At 46.5% G+C, this 17,691-nt stretch overlaps 1 protein-coding gene across 1 annotated transcript in view; it reads left to right on the plus strand.

The window, feature by feature from the left end:
• The window catches only part of ATL1 (atlastin GTPase 1), a 34,324-nt gene extending 17,156 nt beyond the window's left edge, over window positions 1–17,168 (plus strand). Inside the window, exons 8-14 of the mRNA XM_018558383.1 lie at window positions 1,364–1,502; window positions 4,942–5,069; window positions 7,601–7,657; window positions 9,348–9,419; window positions 13,855–14,286; window positions 15,263–15,277; window positions 16,541–17,168. Of these exons, the coding sequence (XP_018413885.1) occupies window positions 1,364–1,502; window positions 4,942–5,069; window positions 7,601–7,657; window positions 9,348–9,419; window positions 13,855–14,286; window positions 15,263–15,277; window positions 16,541–16,648 (951 nt within the window). The 3' untranslated portion in view covers window positions 16,649–17,168. The remainder of the gene's footprint in view (window positions 1–1,363; window positions 1,503–4,941; window positions 5,070–7,600; window positions 7,658–9,347; window positions 9,420–13,854; window positions 14,287–15,262; window positions 15,278–16,540) is intronic.
• The last annotated feature ends 523 nt before the right edge of the window (window positions 17,169–17,691 follow it).

Consider the following 17,691-nt stretch of genomic DNA (forward strand, 5'->3'; position numbering starts at 1 on the left):
GATGAGAGATCAGCTGTCAAGGTGGTGTGGGGAGGGCTCTGGTGATAGGCGGGAGGGGGCGGAGCGGCTCAAATATTCACCGCTCCTCCCCTGTGCAGAACAAACACCTATATGATCAGTACTGATCGCTCCCTGTTTGTAAACAACTGAGGACATAGTGATTATTATGTCCCCAGTTATGAATGAACAGGAAGTGACTCTACACTTTGGATTTCACATGGAGGAATGTTGGTTAGTCTGGAGGACACGCCATACCAATGGAGCCCGTTCATGGGGTCTGATGGTGCCATCTGCAGCAGATCTGCCCTTTCATGGTGATGGCCAAATTTGACAGATGAAATATTCCGCAGGGGTGCCAACCCTCCATAATGTGCGGGGAAGAGGCGACCGTACAAGAACTAGTGCAGCCGTCATGTGACAGGATTTGTCACTGATATACAAGCAGCACAAAAATATAATCATGGCCTCTCATCTCCTGTAAGATTAAAGCTGAACTCAGTCTTGCACCGTTCTCCTGGACTGAAATGGCTTCCTCTGATTTCACAGATGTGCAATACAAGCTGTAGCAAGCCACACAGAGCCCACCTCATTTCCTGGCTGGGGGACGTACAGCATCATCTAATCCTTTCCTCCCCAGCCTGACAGTCCCTGACCCGCCCCTTTCATACATTTGGTTTCAGTACTTTCAATTGTTGTGGCTCAGCATCTTTAGGGTGGCCTTCATGTAAATGCAGCCTGCTTAGGAACGCCCACTCCTCCAGACTGGCATCCACCCATCAAGGCCTCAGAAGGCTGTATAGGGTCTCACCAGGGCTGCGTGCGGAGTCTCACCGGGGCTGCGTGCGGAGTCTCACCGGGGCTGCGTGCGGAGTCTCACCGGGGCTGCGTGCGGAGTCTCACCGGGACACCGGGGCTGCGTGCGGAGTGTCAGCGGGGCTGCGCGCGGAGTGTCACCGGGGCTGCGCGCGGAGTCTCACCGGGGCTGCGCGCGGAGTCTCACCGGGGCTGCGTGCGGAGTCCCACCGGGGCTGCGCGCGGAGTGTCACCGGGGCTGCGCGCGGAGTCTCACCGGGGCTATGTGCGCAGTTCTCAGGAGGCTGTGTGGGGTCTCATGGTTGCGGGTGGCGTTATGGAGGGGATGTGCGGGCTGGTGGAGAGCTATGTTATGTGCAAGCCGGCGCTGTAAACAACCACCATGAGGTCCCCGCAAGGTCCCCTGTAAGAGTGGGACCTTATGGCAGCCGAATGTATTTAAAAATTTAAAGTGCCGGTTGTTTAAACAGCATCTTGTTTAAACAGCAGAACTCTGAGCTCTTCTTTCTTTGCATGTGAACTGATCATGTGTATTGATCTATTGCGACAGGTGTCTGAGAATCAGCACGAGGAGCTGCAGAATGTCAGGAAACACATCCACTCCTGCTTTACCAACATCTCCTGCTTCCTCCTGCCACATCCCGGCCTCACTGTAGCCACCAACCCCAAATTCGATGGAAAACTCAGAGGTGAGTTTATAGAAGGAGTAGGCAAACTCCGGCCCTCCAGCTGTGGTGGAACTACCAATCCCATGAGGCATTGCAAGACTCTGGCAGCCACAGGCATGACTCCCAGAGGCAGATGCATGATGGATTTTGTAGTTTGACCACAGCTGGAGGGCCGGAGTTTGCCTATCATCTCTGGTTTAAAGAAACCTCACAATGGCTTCCATCTGCTTCTCAAGCTGACAATACATGAATGATATACCAGATCGCCCCATGCCAACAAATGCTTTAAAGAGCGTATAGAAGAAAACTGCCCTCCGGCTTCTTAAATTAATGAGAGATACTGTATCATTGTTGAGATCTCCCCTTTAACCCCTATCAAGACAAGATCATTTAGCACCCGAGGCGTAAAGGCCAAATTGTGTCATGTGAAGGGGGGCCCTCCCCTTCTTGAGCCCCTTCTTGCTGAAGCACCAAGGATGCCACCTCATCTGCCTACCGCTTAGCCTGGGCCTTCATTTAACCCCCAGACCCAGTGCATTCAAACTTAGATTTCCAGGCCATATTTAGCAGCTTCAGTCCTTCAGCTTCACTTCCTCCTTGCTGTACTACCGGACCCACAAAGCTGTTCCTCTTTGCCACTCCTCCTGTTGCAGCCTCTCTTATGTCATCACGTGCAATGCAGGACCAGTGGTCCTGTATGGCACATGAGGACGCTGAGGACCCACTTAAACCTGGGAGCATCAATGAGCAGAGACATCATGTGCCATGCAGGTCCTGGCAGTCCTGTATGGCACATGAGGACACTGAGGATTCACCCAATACTGGGAGCGTCAATAAGCGGAGACATCATGTGCAAAGCAGGACCAGTGGTCCTGCATGGTATGTGAGGATGTTGCATGCCCACCTTATAACAGGAGCGTCAATGATCAGAGAAGAGCATCGGCCACCAGGGAAGGAATAAGGTAAAGCTGGCCATACACTGCTCGAACTCCATGCAGACACCTGCTAACCGAATTTCAAGCTATGGATGGCCCTGCCGGCACCACCCAGCTCAACAAAAGTTGCTTTTTCGATCAACTTTTGTTGAGAGATCTAGGTTAAAAATTGTAGGCCAGTCAGCTGCAGTCACTGTTGCGGCGGTCCGACAGCCACAGGCACCAGCTGTTAGATTACATAGCAGGCAGGAAAGATCCTTCCATCTTAGGGTTGCCACTTTTTCTTCAAGTGAAACCCGAACACTCTAGCGACGCGCGGACATTTTTTTGGGAGAATGAGCCTTGGCATGTTCATATGTAAATAGCGCCACCCTTTCATATGTATGTATCACAGTTGAGACTGTACAGTGAAGGCCCAGTAGCCCCTATCTTAATTTTGGTTGCCCCTGTCTGCTTGACATTTTGTGTCCGGGTTCCTGCTGCCATGAAACCCGGACACAGCATTCAAAACCCGGACTGTCCGGGTGAATCCTGGACAGGTGGCAACCCTAGTCCATCTGCGCTCATTAACATGGATGGAGGAATGTGTCATATTTCTTTTGTTCAGCCTGAAGGTTCAGAGGAATGAAACCTACTGTATATGCATGTATGGTGCTTATTGCAACCCCCGTAGACCCCCCCGCAGTGTACCCTGGCAGTGCCTGGGCGTCTACTGCAGGATTCCCAGAGTTCAACTCTAACTTGACTATAACTGATAAACTAATCTGTGAGTTTGATAGCAGATCGGATAACTCGGAACACACATAGGTGCGCATATTGCAGTCGTGAAGTGGTTAAAGGTCCCTCCTCTGACCCTTGCCTTCTGTCTCCGCAATGACAAACACAGGGGGTCTTAACTTCTCCTGCTGTAAAATAAAACAGCAGCGGGAATGAAACCCTCTAGTAATGGCTTGGAGAAGTGGGCGGATCAGGGAACACAAGAGAGGAAGCCTGGGGATGAATAAGAGAAAACCTAAAGAGTATAGTAGAGACATATCAGCATTGTAAGTGTCACATGTGAAGAGCAGACTGAAACAATGCAGACTTGATCATGTATTTACATTAGTTGTGAAGCCAAGTTCAGCCCCTTTCTGTTATCCGCCATTTATAAATGAATGGGGGCTTATCAGAGACTGATTGCTGTGTCCTTCAATGGAATTCCTGCACAGGAAATGAGCAGGAAGTAGCTACTTACTGAAACATTTCTCTTTTTGGGAGCAGAACTATGAGCCTTAACGAGCCTATAGGTATTAGAGACATTTTGCCTGATCAGGGTTCTCATGGGGGGGTTCGTAGACCCCTCCACACCCTGCGTGACGCTCCCTGGCCAGAAGTTGATTAAAGAAGAACTCCAGGAATACTTTTATTAACTCTTGCAGTGGGGCTACCCCTGCACTGCAAGGGTTAAGTGCTCATTTCTGTCTAGGTGCTTACCTACTGTAGGTGACTGTTCTTAGACTGGTCCCTGGAGCCTCTCTCCCATAAATCATCATGTTCTATATACTGTGCATAGACGTGAGGACGCTGAGGAACATTCCACTGCTGCAGGAGGAGACCGGCTTCAGAGACTGGAAAAACAGGAGCCAGCTCAGCAGATTGGGTGAATATAACTTTTTTTTGGCACCTAGACAAAAATGAGCAGTTAACCCTTGCAGTGTGGGGCTAGCCCCACTGCAAGGGTTAAGAGAAGTTCTGCCTGGTGTTCTTATATGCGTTGTGATGCATTACTATTGACTTCTATGGGCCTACCAATGCACTAAATCCCAGAAAGAAATGGATTGCATTGAGGGGAACAGGCACATTTTTAAAATTATGGAAACCCTAAAATGCAACAGTGTAAATGAGCCCATAGAAAGATCATTTTGCGGCCATGTTGTACCACAGATGGCAACCATGAAGGTGTCTCTCCAAGAATTATGGGGAGGAATGTTTCTGGCATTGAGCTGGGCATTGGGGACCTGTGATGTTTGGGCACTGGGGACCTGTGATGTTTGGGCACTGGGAACTTTTGGGCATTGAGCTGGGCATTCGGGACTTGAGAACTTTGGGCATTGAGCTGGGCATTGGGGACCTGGGATCTCTAGGCACTGAGCTGGACATTGGGGACCTGGGATCTTTGGGCACCGAGATGGACATTGGGGACTTGGGATCTTTGGGCACCGAGATGGACATTGGGGACCTGGGATCTTTGGGCACCGAGATGGGCTTTGGGGACCTAGGATCTTTGGGCATTGAGCTGGGCATTGGGGACCTGTGATCTTTTGGCACTGGGGACCTTTGGGCAATGAGCTGGGCATTGGGGACCTGTGAAGATCTACATTCAGGAGAAGTCAGGAGGTCTGCTAAAGCTTAGAACTTTAAATATAACGTTATGCTGTTTTATAAAAATCGAAAATTAGAAAATTAGATTTCTGACGCCTTACCCATAAATGACGAACATCTCGGCCCCTATATTGTGTCACCAATCTCTCCATTCCTCCATACAGAAATCGATGAAGAGTTCATAAGGAACCTGAAAGTCTTTATACCTTGGCTTCTGAGCCCGGAGAACTTGGATGTTAAAGAAATCAATGGGAATAAGATAACGTGCCGCGGCCTGGTGGAGTATTTCAAGGTAACGGATAAAGTGTGGCTCCAGCCCTTTCCAATGCAGATGGGTTATAGCGTGGGGTGAAGAGCAATGCCAGGCAATAAGTACAACCAAACAACTACCAATACTGTAAAAGTGGACCTTCCTTCCTTAGAGATCAACAGCTAAATACACAATAGTAATACATACACATAACCTGGAGTTCTAATTCTGCTAATCCGGGAACATATACACAAGAGGCGCTAAGATCTGCAGTTATTAACATCCTGCATTGTAAACCATTAGTCAAGCTGTGGGAGGACTCCCCCTCTTGTTAGGGGTTCTTTGCTATATGGGAGGTGAGGCTCAGGGGTGTAAATACAGCTCATGGGGGGCCATGATGTGATGGAGAACTCCCCTGATGACCTCTCTCTGAGCTGTGACTAATGACACAGAGGTCCCAAAGACTCCTCTTGTGCATCTGACATCAGCATTCCTGCACTGTAGTGTAGACTTTACATGGGATTAGGGCTGTCATCAACTACAACCCCGTAATGATACAGTACTGTGTTATCTTCATATGTTCTATTTTTAATTTACCTCAAGAACCTAATGGGCCCCCTTCCACCCCAAGGCCCCACAGCATCCATCTGGGCTGCTATGGCTATAGTTACACCACTGGGGTGGCTACTCACATTTATCAAAGACCCCCCCAAAGCGAACGGGGAGGTCCTATAAGAAATCCAGTAGATTTCAGTAAGAGATTCTGAGAGAAAGAGAAGAGAAATGTCAGCAAGATAAGACAGCCGACACATTTTGAGGATTCATATACTTCCCCTTCATCGGGGCTTATGTGTTGTCACTTCAGGAATGAAATGCCTTGACTCAAAAGAGTTAAAAGCATAGTATGAAATGTTTGCATCAGCAAGCAATGCAGCGTGAAGCGCCACGAAATGTGTTGGATTTCTTATCGCGTTGAATTTTCATAAATACTTTACTAAAACCGATCTCTGTAGCAGAGTGCCAGATAGCCCAACAGCGGGTTTAATCTTTTTCCTTTCTATTAAAAACTACAGGTTTTGGCTGGTCATACACTTTTTAAGCCCAATTCTGAGCTCATCCTCTCAGCCCCAACCTCTCCATCTCCACCCCCCAGAAGGAGAATGAATGTAAGGGAGGATGAATCTGATCCCGCGTCCCCCCCCCCGTGTCACCTGGACAATGTCAGGCCGTGGAGGGAGTTGGCTGCTTCTCCCTACGATCATATGGTTGTTGTTAGCGCAGCTTTATATTACATTCACTGATGTGGAAAAGAACCTTCTGTATTCACATTGACATGCCAAGCAAGCAACACCCGCCCAGACTTTATCCAGAATCCACAGGGACTCCCGGCCTGCAGCTCACTGTAATCAAGACAATATGTTCATTTCATTTATATCCTTCTGACGGATCAAGAAAAAGGGAAAAAAATCTTCCTTTGTATACTAAACGAGGCCTTCCGGACATACCTAGAGATATTTATGGCAACCATATGAAGGGAAAAATGTTCATGGCTAAAAGTAGAACTGACGCCAAAACTTTTTTTTATATAACCCCCGTCAGCTTTTTCTTTTGTGTCCCATCTGGGGAGATTTCCCTTTACTTCCTGTCTGATCGCCACAACAGGAAGTAAGGAGAAATTCCTGGTGGTCAGCAGGGTCACCAGAACTAGTGTCCCCGTTGAAAGATTTCTCATCTTTCCCTGTTTTTGCACGGGCTTCCCCCTTTTCTGGGATAAGGGTCTGGTATGGATTTTGGAGTGGCCACATGTCATTTTTTGACATTTTAGACTGGGGTGCCTCACTGAAAAAAAGGGCTAGATGCTGATAGTAAGTCATTCTCTGTATTACAGCCCCCCCTTAGACTGAACGAGCATTATATCCTGCATATACCTGGAATGTTGAGAGAGTCACAAGTATAACGTAAGGCCAGTAAATCTTAATTTCACAGCACAAACATTAAAAGAAATCCAATGTGTTTTGGGGGCTCAATACTCCCCCTTCATCAGGGCTTAGAAGCTGCTAGTAAATAGGGAGAATACTGGACAATAGACCGGTGACCCGAATGAGCACAATTCTATCCTTTATTTCACAATCTATTGTCCAGTTCTCCCTGTTTACAAGCAGCGTCTAAGCTCTGATGAAGTGGGAGTATGGAGCACCTGAAATGCGTTGGTTTTTTTAAAATGACTTTCTGTGGTGTGAAATCACAATTTATTGGCCTTACATTATACATGTGGCACTCTCACTCTCTCGACATTCCAAGCATATGCAGGATATAATGCTCGTCCAGTCTGGGGGGGTCTCTAAAACAGATAATCTCTTACCAAACTCCATGGGGTTTCCCCCTGGGCAGTTCTGGTAGCGACGACTGATCCCTGAAGCCACGCCTCCTCTCTTTTTGGGTTGCCGCCCTTCTTCCTGACGTCATCTTGTACAATGCAAAACTTTCCAACTAACGTGTCTGAGCTCCATTGCGTTTGGTATTAGTAGTAAGATGTTACATCGCTATAACAGTACTGCTTCTTCCCCCAACAGGCCTACATCAAGATTTATCAGGGGGAGGAGTTACCGCACCCAAAATCAATGTTACAGGTAAATGAGTTTGGTTTCACCAATTATTTTAAGGTGATTTAACCCTTTTCGCTGCCAGAGCCGTTTTTGCATTTTTTTGTTGTTGTAATTAGAGATGCACCAATACCGATATTAGTATCGGTACCGATATTGAATATCTGGGCGAGTATTCGTACTCGCCAAAATGCTCCGATGCCTAGCCCGATACACAAACTTCCGATATCAGGAAGACGGACAGCGAGTCATTACACGCTGCCCGGGCTTCCTGATTGGCCGGGAGCCGGCTTCCTGGCCAATCAGGAAGCCTGGATAGCGTGTAATTGGTTGGTCGGGAAGATGGCCAACGAGGAAGCTGGATGGTGAATCATTACCCGCCTCCGGGCTTCCTGACGACGAGAGAGCATAGAGTCAGCTTCCCGGCCAATCAGGAAGCCGGGCGCAGTGCAATGACTCGCTGCCCGGCTTCCTGATTGGTCAGGAAGATGGCCAACGAGGAAGCTGGATGGCGAGTCATTACCCGCCTCCCGGCTTCCTGATGACGAGGGAGCATAGAGGCGGCTTCCCGGCCAATCAGGAAGCCGTGCGCCGTGTAATGACTCCCCCCCCCGGCTTCCCGATTGGCCAGAAAGCCTCGTCACCTGGTGACAAGGATGCATGGAGACAGCTTCCCTGCTATTTAGGAAGCCAGCCTGGTTTCCTTAATGGGACTTCCGATATTGGTATTTGGTATCGGTGAGTACCGGAAAAACCGTTATTGGTGCATCCCTAGTTGCAATCCACATTTTAGGCCTGAGAACTACCTAACTCCACAAACCCTGTAGAATAAAATGGTGCCAGTTGCAAATGTTTACGTCGCGTGATAATGGCGCAGTCAAACCCAAAATTTCAGTGAAAAATACACTTAGTTTTCACTTGTACTTTTTCGTACACTTAGCACAATATGATACCCAATTGTATTATAAAATGTAAAAGATGGAGGTTGTGCCGAGTAAAAAGATATTCAGCATACCAAGCTTACAAATTGCGTCTGCCTGTGAAATGGTGAATAAATACAGCACGCCAAATCGTCCACAGGCGTCAGTTTCAAAGCCTGTACAGGCCATCAGTTTAGAGAAAACTATGAATATTGGCCCCCCAGAATTATCGCGCTCACTCTGGCGCGGCAATACCTAACATGGGTGGTGTAATCATCATTTTTGTTTGTAGGTGCACCCAATGCGTGTTTGCATCAATACATGCGTGTATGTGGGGATGGGGGACTTTAAACATTTTTTTACCCATTTTTACATTTATTTTAGGGTTAGGGTCCCAACCAATCAGCATCGAGCCAGCCGAACAAAATGGAGGTGGCTTCCCGGGCATTCAGGCAGCCAGACGGCATGTCATTACATGCCGCCTGGCTTCCTGATTGCCTAGGAAGCCGTCTCCATGCCAGAGGAAGCACCGGTATCTGTACTCGATACCAAACAAACGGTATCCATGCATCCCTAATATCAACTCAATTGAATTTCTATAACCCCAAACTACTGATAAGTTGAATCCAGTGCCTCCGATATACATGTTCCAGCAAAAAAAAAAGAAAACCTGACACAGATTCTATTCCTTTCCTACTCAGCAAGATTTTTATCTGGAGTTGGCCTTTAATAGATATCTCAATAATCAGCCTGTATTTAGTTTAATAACCCCGTATTCATGTTTGTCTTCTCATCAGGCTACAGCAGAAGCTAACAACCTAGCAGCCGTGGCCACCGCAAAAGACTTGTATAATAAGAAAATGGAAGAGGTAAGAATTATGAAGACATCACTGAATCCATTTTGATGACGTCATCTCAAGTTGTGTACTGGCCTGTGTAGTCACCAGATTGTATCATTGGCATTGTGCTCAACCTATTTCAAATTACAGCAACACAAACATACCATAAGTGCCACTCTGCGATATAAAACTGAACAAAGTTACCTACAAAGGGTGATTTTTTTATCATTTTCAGCAGCTCGGTCCAACTCAGTCCCTGGCATGAACTGTTTTATGCTACAAAAGGCATTGATGTGCTTGCAGTACTGATGAATCGCTGTAAGCAGTGGCGTCGCAAGGGGGTTTCTGGGGTTTGCGGCCCGCACCGGGTGACACTGTCAGAGGGGTTGACACCGTCACAGGGGGTGACACCAAAATGACTCACAGAGATTTTGGTGTCACCCCCTCTGGAAAGTTAGGCACTCAGTCATAGACCAAGTACCCGACAGTTGTACGAGAGAGGAGGGGACCTGGCGGCATACCTTATCCTGCCGGCGTCGCAAGGGGGGTTCTGGGGTTTGCGGCCTGCACCGGGTGACACCAAAATGACTCAGAGATTTTGGTGTCACCCCCCTCTGAAAAGTTGGGCACTTGGTCATAGACCAAGTACCCGAGAGAGGAGGAGACCTGGCGGCATACCTTATCCTGCAGGATGAATGTCCCCTTCATCTCTCGGTGATGGACGCCGGCAGTTAAGTGCATGTGACGTCATTATGTGCGTGATGACGTTGCGAGCGGAAGACATTATGTCACAGGCGTGCATGGTGACATCCCAGCAGGTGACACCCTGCCTGGGGACGCCTCTGGCTGTAGAATGGGAATTATTACCATTAGTGGGGTGTATCTGCTGTCAGATTCTCTCTAATGAAGGTTGGAGAAAGGTTTCCCTTCTTGAGTTCTCCCATTTATGGGATTATCCAGTACAGAGCTCCAGGATACGCAGGTTAGCATGGCCCCTCAGTACTGATTGCATTGCTAAGGGCCCTCCAGCACCCGGGAGCACCTAAATTAATACTGGCTTAGTCAATGACCCAATGCTTTTGTTAGAGTTTTTTCCTTGCTCTGCTTGATCTGCCCACCCAACTAAGGGACACATTTCAGAGCCTATACTGCCTATTGAGATTCCGGCATTTGACAGCTGAATGACAGCAGGTAAAAGTTAGCACCGGAGTAATTAAAAGAAAAATTAATTACGTCAAAACTTTTAGAACAAGTAGGATAAAAACAACAGAAATAGATAGAAAGTCACAGTCTCAGAAAATAAAAAGAAGACATATGAAGATAAAAAGGTCAATAACAATTGAGCTTCCAACCGCACCCTCCGCATTCCAAAAAATCCTTGACCGGGTTCCCAACCCCCGCTTTAATACACAGGGCTGACAAGATTCCAACAAGCTACCTTAATGGACTGGGAGCTTTATAAATATGCTGGAGGACTGACTATAACAATAGCTTCTAGAGGATCCCAATCCAGAGGAAGCAAGCCCACAATGTTAGAATTGAGAGGTTATCACAGCACATTAAGGGAAGAGGGTAATCCAAGAAAAAGTCTGACATTTAGCAGGCCTACGCAGGAGCAACACAGAAGAGAAGGAAAAGAAATAGAAAGAAAGAACAGAAGGCAGATTCTACAGGGAAAGCATTGGAGACTGGAGGTGCAGAGAGAGCAAGAAAAGAAAGGAAAAAAAGGGTGGAGGAGGTTGGAGAGGTGTGCCAATGGGCAATCGTGGCAGACTGGAGTGGCCTGATCTGAGCTGTTGTAACAATGTTACCAATGCCATTCATGCTTCATACAGAGCTCTAAATTCCGGAGTAAAGAGGAATTCCTTCCAATAAAATCATCTCCTACAAAACTGATCCTCCCTCAGTTTTGTAAGACATGGAAAACTTGAGAGTGGGTGAGGGTGTGCCTCACCCGCTCTCAAGTCTTCCATAGTTTTAATTTCTTCCACCTTCCTCAGCTACAACCGAACAGAAGGAGGTGTTGACTGCTTCCAATATAGGGAAATGCAAGCTTTAGCTGCATTAAGGTGTATAAGAAATGATTTCTTGTATTGTTTTATGGAGGGGGGGGCCAGGTAGAGGAGGTATTTCACAGGATCAGTTTCCAATTGGACCCCAGTAAGGTCATCGATGTTACACACCTTACCCCAGAATCCCTTCAACTTCGGGCAGCTCTAGAATATATGGAGTAAAGAGCCTTTCTGTTCCAAACATCTCCAACAGAGGGGTGAGCACTGTGGATAGATTTTACGAAGTAGCTTTGAAATCCTGTACCATCGGGATCAAATCTTAAAGCCTGTTTTTTGAAGATTGCTCGACATGAACACTTGATGGGTAAGATGCATCATGCTACTAATTGTTGGCCAGTGAAGGTAACTCCCAGTTCATTTTCCCAGGCAACTATAGAAGCCTTGGGCAAGTCAGGCGAACGAGATAGTAAATGCTAGGAGAGAGTCCATGGCGGATCAGAGATGTAATAGGGCAAAGGTCTTAGAAGACAGTCAGCTGAGCAATCTCACGTATACCCCTAAACTAATGGGTCAGGAAATGCCTTAACGGCATAGTGCTCAATAAGGGTAAGGCAGGATTCGTCATAGACTGAATTGCTGTGATTTCACAGTTCTCTGCGACCAGAAGTGGATAGACAACAGATCCGACTTCAACAGAGGTCTAAAAACAGCCTCCTGCAAACCCGGAGAAAAGTTTGGGCTCCCTACAACTGGAATCAAACCTGAAGAGCAGAAATCACTAAATAGGTGAGAGCTTTCCTGAGGGATGGCTCTTAACGTGGGTCCGATCAAGGGATACTGTTTAATATGTTGGGGAGTGTCCTGTCTCAAGCACAGAAGACACCGAAGTGGCACTTCCCTCACTGCCTGCTCTATCTGAACCCACCTTTTCCCATCTGTATGACTGCACCATTCCCATATCCTAGTCAGGTGGACCGCTCTGTGATATATTTATTGGGTTTGGGAAGACCCCCCCTGTCTTCCTTGGGTCGCATCAGTAGGGTATGCTTATGCATCCACAGCAACTGAGAAAATTCCCATCTCAGTTGTTTCAGGAACCACGATGGATTCCCGTTTGGAAGGACCTGAAGCAGATATAACAAGCGTGGTAAAACGTTGATTTTAAGAATAATATTATGCTCAAACAAGAAAAAATGGTAGACAACCACTTTGAGATGAAGCCTGGGAAATCTGCAGCAAAGACATCCTATAGTGTAGTAGTGAGGTCAATTCCCAAGTATTTAACTTTGGTTTGAGTCCAATGAAATGGGAAGTGAGACTTCAAATGTTCCAGTTCGTGAAAAGGCATAGAAATATTGAGCGCTTCAGACTTCTGCCAGTTATTTTGAAGTTGGAAAGTTGACTATAGGTATTAAATGGCGAGATTAAGTTGGGAAATGATGCGATTGGGTTAGCGATAAAAAAATGTATTAGATCTTCTGCGTAAACCGCAATCTTATGGGTCAACTTGCCCACAGTTATTCCCGTAATATTGGGGTTAGCCCTAATATGGCAGAGCAGAGGCTTGAGTATGAGAATGAAAATCAATAGGGAAAGCGGGCAGCCCTGCCACGTGACATTACCCAAAGGAAAATAATCCAAGACTGCTTCATTAATCCGGACACGAGCTGTAGGCGTTAAATAGATTGCTGAAATCCAGTTGTCAAAACCTGAACCAATACCCAGGTGATATAGAGTTGCCATCATAAAACACCAGTCTACCCTATCAAAGGCCTTTTCGGTGTCAGTAGAAACAAGAATGGAATGTAGATGTTGAAGCCTGGACAGATGCATAGCATTTAAAGGCCCTTGTTGTGTTGTAATCTTGACTTAGAGAAAAGTTGAGGCTCGGTGAACAGTCTGGGATCCAAAGGGCTCCCTAGGGACACAGTGATTGGTTTGAGGACTAACATAGGTAGTTGAAGGCATCACATCTCACCATCAGACGTACTTGAAGGCACCAGGTTCTACACCATGCCTACGCTTTACCTTTGTTGTTACCTTAGACAATTTTAGGCCACATCAGGCCTATGAATGTGGTAGCCCATAGCAAGCAATCAAATTTAAGTCAGTTCAGCTAAAAGGCAAATTCTAATTGGTTGCAATGCGTAATTGCACTGTGTCCATCTTGATGGATGGATGAAGAACTGGCTCCCTGGTATTAAGTTCCCTAGTGGCCATGATTTTAATGCAAATGTTAACGCGTGCCACTTGTGAGGCGGGACTTATCACCAGGGTTGAAGGGGTTGTGTTGGTAATGTTGCCGCAGGTGGCATGAAATTTTGCAAACCTCGACATTCTTTTCCTTTCCCCATATCCCGCTAGCCTTGATTGGCCTTTGGGTAAAATGTTTACATGTTACTCGTATGCAGCACTAACCCAAAAATGCTTTTTTCCCCCCTTGTGCAAACCAGGTATGCGGAGGAGACAGGCCCTTCTTAGCGCCCACTGACCTGCAGCATAAACACCAGGAGTTAAAGGACGACTCCATCAAACTGTTCCGCAGCGTGAAGAAAATGGGGGGCGAGGAGTTCAGCCGAAGATACCTGCAGCAGCTGGAGAATGAAATCGATGAGCTTTACGTCCAATACATCAAGCACAATGACAGCAAAAACATATTCCACGCGGCCCGCACCCCTGCCACCCTCTTTGTGGTCATATTCATCACCTACGTGCTGGCCGCCATAACTGGCTTCATTGGCTTGGACATTATAGCCAGCTTGTGTAACATGATCATGGGACTGACCCTCATCACATTGTGCACATGGGCCTATATCAGATACTCTGGAGAATACCGGGAACTTGGAGCGGTTATAGACCAGGTGGCAGCCGCCTTATGGGACCAGGTAAAGTACACTAAGTGCCGTACAGTGCCTGTGTGTCTTATACTGAAGCCAGTGTGGGCAGTGCATGGCAACTGGAGAAAAATAAACTAAGCCAAGATATCAAGTATTTGAAATCTTAAAAGGGGTTGTCCACCCAAAACCAATATTTCGGGTCACTGGTGTGCTGAATCAGCCCCAGGTGTCTTGGGAACTCCAGTGCCAAGGTCTCTAGTTACCAATTGTGCCCCTAATATTTCAATTATGGTCAGAGTCTGCTAGGCTGAGCCAACCTACTGGATAAGCCATTTAGCTTACTCATGTTTTGGGCAGGGCTGCTCCTGGCTGATCTTTTATTTTAGGTATATCTATAGCCACAACATTTTATTCAGCCTTGAATAGAAGAGGAAATGTCTCCCACTAGGGAGAGTTTCCTTTACTTCTTGTCCCAGAAACACAACAGGAAGTGAGAGGAAATCTATTCCAAAACATGTCTGTGGAACAGATGTACGCATTGAGCAATTTTCCCTCATTTCCTGTTCCACAGTGGTAGGTGTTCACATACTCTACAGAAAGACTAACAGGGTTATTCACAAAAGGGTGAAGAGTTTGGAGAAGGCCGGAGAAGTGAACAATCTAGGACAACATAGCTGAACTGGAAAGTGAGCTGAATTGGAGAATTTTTCCCAAATCAGCTGTTTTCCTAGATTGTTCTCTTCTCCTGCCTTCTCCAAACTCTTCACCCTTTTGTGAATAACCCTGTTAGTCTTTCTGTAGAGTATGTGAACACCTACCACTGTCTTCACCCTTTTGTGAATAACCTTGTTATACTTTACAAAGTCTTTGGATGGTTTAACTCTCCAGCATAATCAGTATTAACCCAGAATATTACCATACTGCTGTGTTTTGGCTTTTCAAAGGATTGATCAATTTGAATCTGGTGTTGAAAAATAGATACTAACCCGATCTTTCTTCTTCTTTTGAACTGTTTCTGACAAAGGGGAGCACCAATGAGGTAGGTGTTTTATCTCCATCACATTGCACACAAAAATAAAATACAACTCGCACAAGTATACAATAACACAGAACTGGCGATTGTTCATAACTTGCATACTACTAAGAAATGATCCTTGAATGCGTAACTGTGTGCACCAGGGAAGTATGTGGCACTTGTGTGCAACAAAAGGTATCAGGTACTGAATGTGATAGAAAATAGAGATGCATGAGGCACTGCATGTAATACAGAGGTATTAGGCACTGCGTGTAAAAGAGAAGCATGCAATAGAAATATGTGGCACTTAGTCTAATAGTACAAGTCTGAGTGTTGTTTAGAAGTATGAGACACTGTGTGTAATAGTGAGAAATGCATTGCATATACAAAGGTGTGTGTCACTGCATATAATACATGGGTATGATGCCCTGTGTCTAATATAGATGTATAAAGCTGTGTGTAATACAAAAGTATGAGGCACTACATACTGTAGAGAGGTAACACAAAGGCGTTAGGCATTGTGTGTAATAGAATGCTAGGAGTCAGTGTGTGTAAGAGAGAGGTATGAGGCACTACATGCTATAGAGGGGGATAAAGCACTATGATTAACATATAGGTATTAGGCATTGTATGGAATAGAATGCTAGGAGTCACTGTGTGTAAGAGAGAGGTATGAGGCACTACATGCTATAGAGGGGGATAACACACTATGAGTAACATATAGGTATTAGGCATTGTGTGTAATAGAATGCTAGGAGTCAGTGTGTGTAAGAGAGAGGTATGAGGCACTACATGTTATAGAGAGGGATAAAGCACTATGAGTAACAGATAGGTATTGGGCATTGTATGGAATAGAATGCTCCCTTGCCTGCCCTGTAGAGATGCTGGGAGACAGTATGTGATGTCACTCCGGTCCAGGCACCTCTATAGGACATGTGAGGGAGCTGTAAGCAATGCATGTATGGATGGAGCTCCCTCACGGCCAGAGCTCCAGCCCACCCCACCTCGAGCTGATACTCGGCACCAAGTAGCACATGAATGGCTGCTTGGTGTGAGAACTGACAGTACTACGCTATGGGGAGGCTGAGAAGCCTCTCACCTAGAAAAGTGGAAGGCATACGGGACCTAATGAACACGGTGTCGCGACCCACTTTTGGGTCACGACCTACCAGTTGAGAACCAAGGCTCTATAGGACACAGCAAAATGTATCTAGTGAACCATAGAAAACAAAGGGAAGACTCTGATAGGCCATTCTTGTGACTCCCTGCTTTGTGCTTCGTCCGTAGGCTCTGTACAAGCTCTACAGTGCTGCCGCCACCCACAGACACTTATATCACCACGCCTTCCCGACTCCACAACACGGGGCGGCTGAAGAACACAACAAGAACATCTAGCCATGTTGACGTTCAGCAGCCTGTACCTTACAGGCCTGGAGGACATTGGCAATTCTCACCGACAAAAGCTGCATGAACTTCAGTGTCCACTGACTCGTAAAAACGTCACAAGAGGTCAAGGTCCTATCGTTCAGAGAAGGCTCGGGCCTGCTGGTAAGGAGCCTGGCCCGTCTGCCATTTTGTTCAGGGCCTGCTCCCAGGGTAAATCAAGAGACGGAACCGACAGGCAACCAGGAAAGTAAACATACAACGGCTTTAGCGAATTTACTTTTAAACCGACGTATAATAATATACTAACGCGTCATGTCATTTATTCTGGAAGAGATGTTCCTCCCCTCTCCTCACATAGCTCATGTTATCTTTCACAGAGCACAAAATGGACGATGTCCCACAATGCATCCTGTCTGCATCACCCGACGTGCAAAAACATTGACCAGTGCTCTCTTCACTATTGCAAGCTTTATTGCTGCCTGTACACTCTTTATTTATCATATTGTATATTTTTGTTGTTAATGCAGATCCTGGTAATAAATATTGTTTCACAAAGTTTTACAAAAGAATGCGAAAAAGGATTTTGGGGAATATTTTAATGACACTGTTGGCAAGTCGCTTGGGTTAAAGCCCTTATTGACACTGTAATCGGCCCGCATGTAAAGCTCTGTGCTGCGTGCAGGGCCGTACCAAGCAGCTCCCGGGAAGGACAGGTGCTGCGTGTGATTAGTACGCAGATAGTCCATGGTCCCATCGCACTCCTGGCCGCGTAAATCCCTACAAGAATTGGGTGCTGCTGTAGTCAACGTGTGGCAGCCGTAACAATCGTGAGCTGAAGCAGAGACACCGGCACTCCAAATTTGCTAAATACGTCTATTTATTGATGTGCATCGTGGTAAAAAACAACAAACGTTTCGGGGTCACAAAGGATGCCCTTCATCAGGTAACACATACAGTGAAGGGGATCCTTTGTGACCCCGAAACGTTTGTTGTTTTTTACCACGATGCACGTCAATAAATAGATGTATTTAGCAGATTTGGAGTGCCGGTGT

This window comes from Nanorana parkeri, unplaced genomic scaffold (assembly GCF_000935625.1).
Source record: "Nanorana parkeri isolate BGI_ZX_2015 unplaced genomic scaffold, ASM93562v1 scaffold335, whole genome shotgun sequence".
Lineage (NCBI taxonomy): Eukaryota > Metazoa > Chordata > Amphibia > Anura > Dicroglossidae > Nanorana > Nanorana parkeri.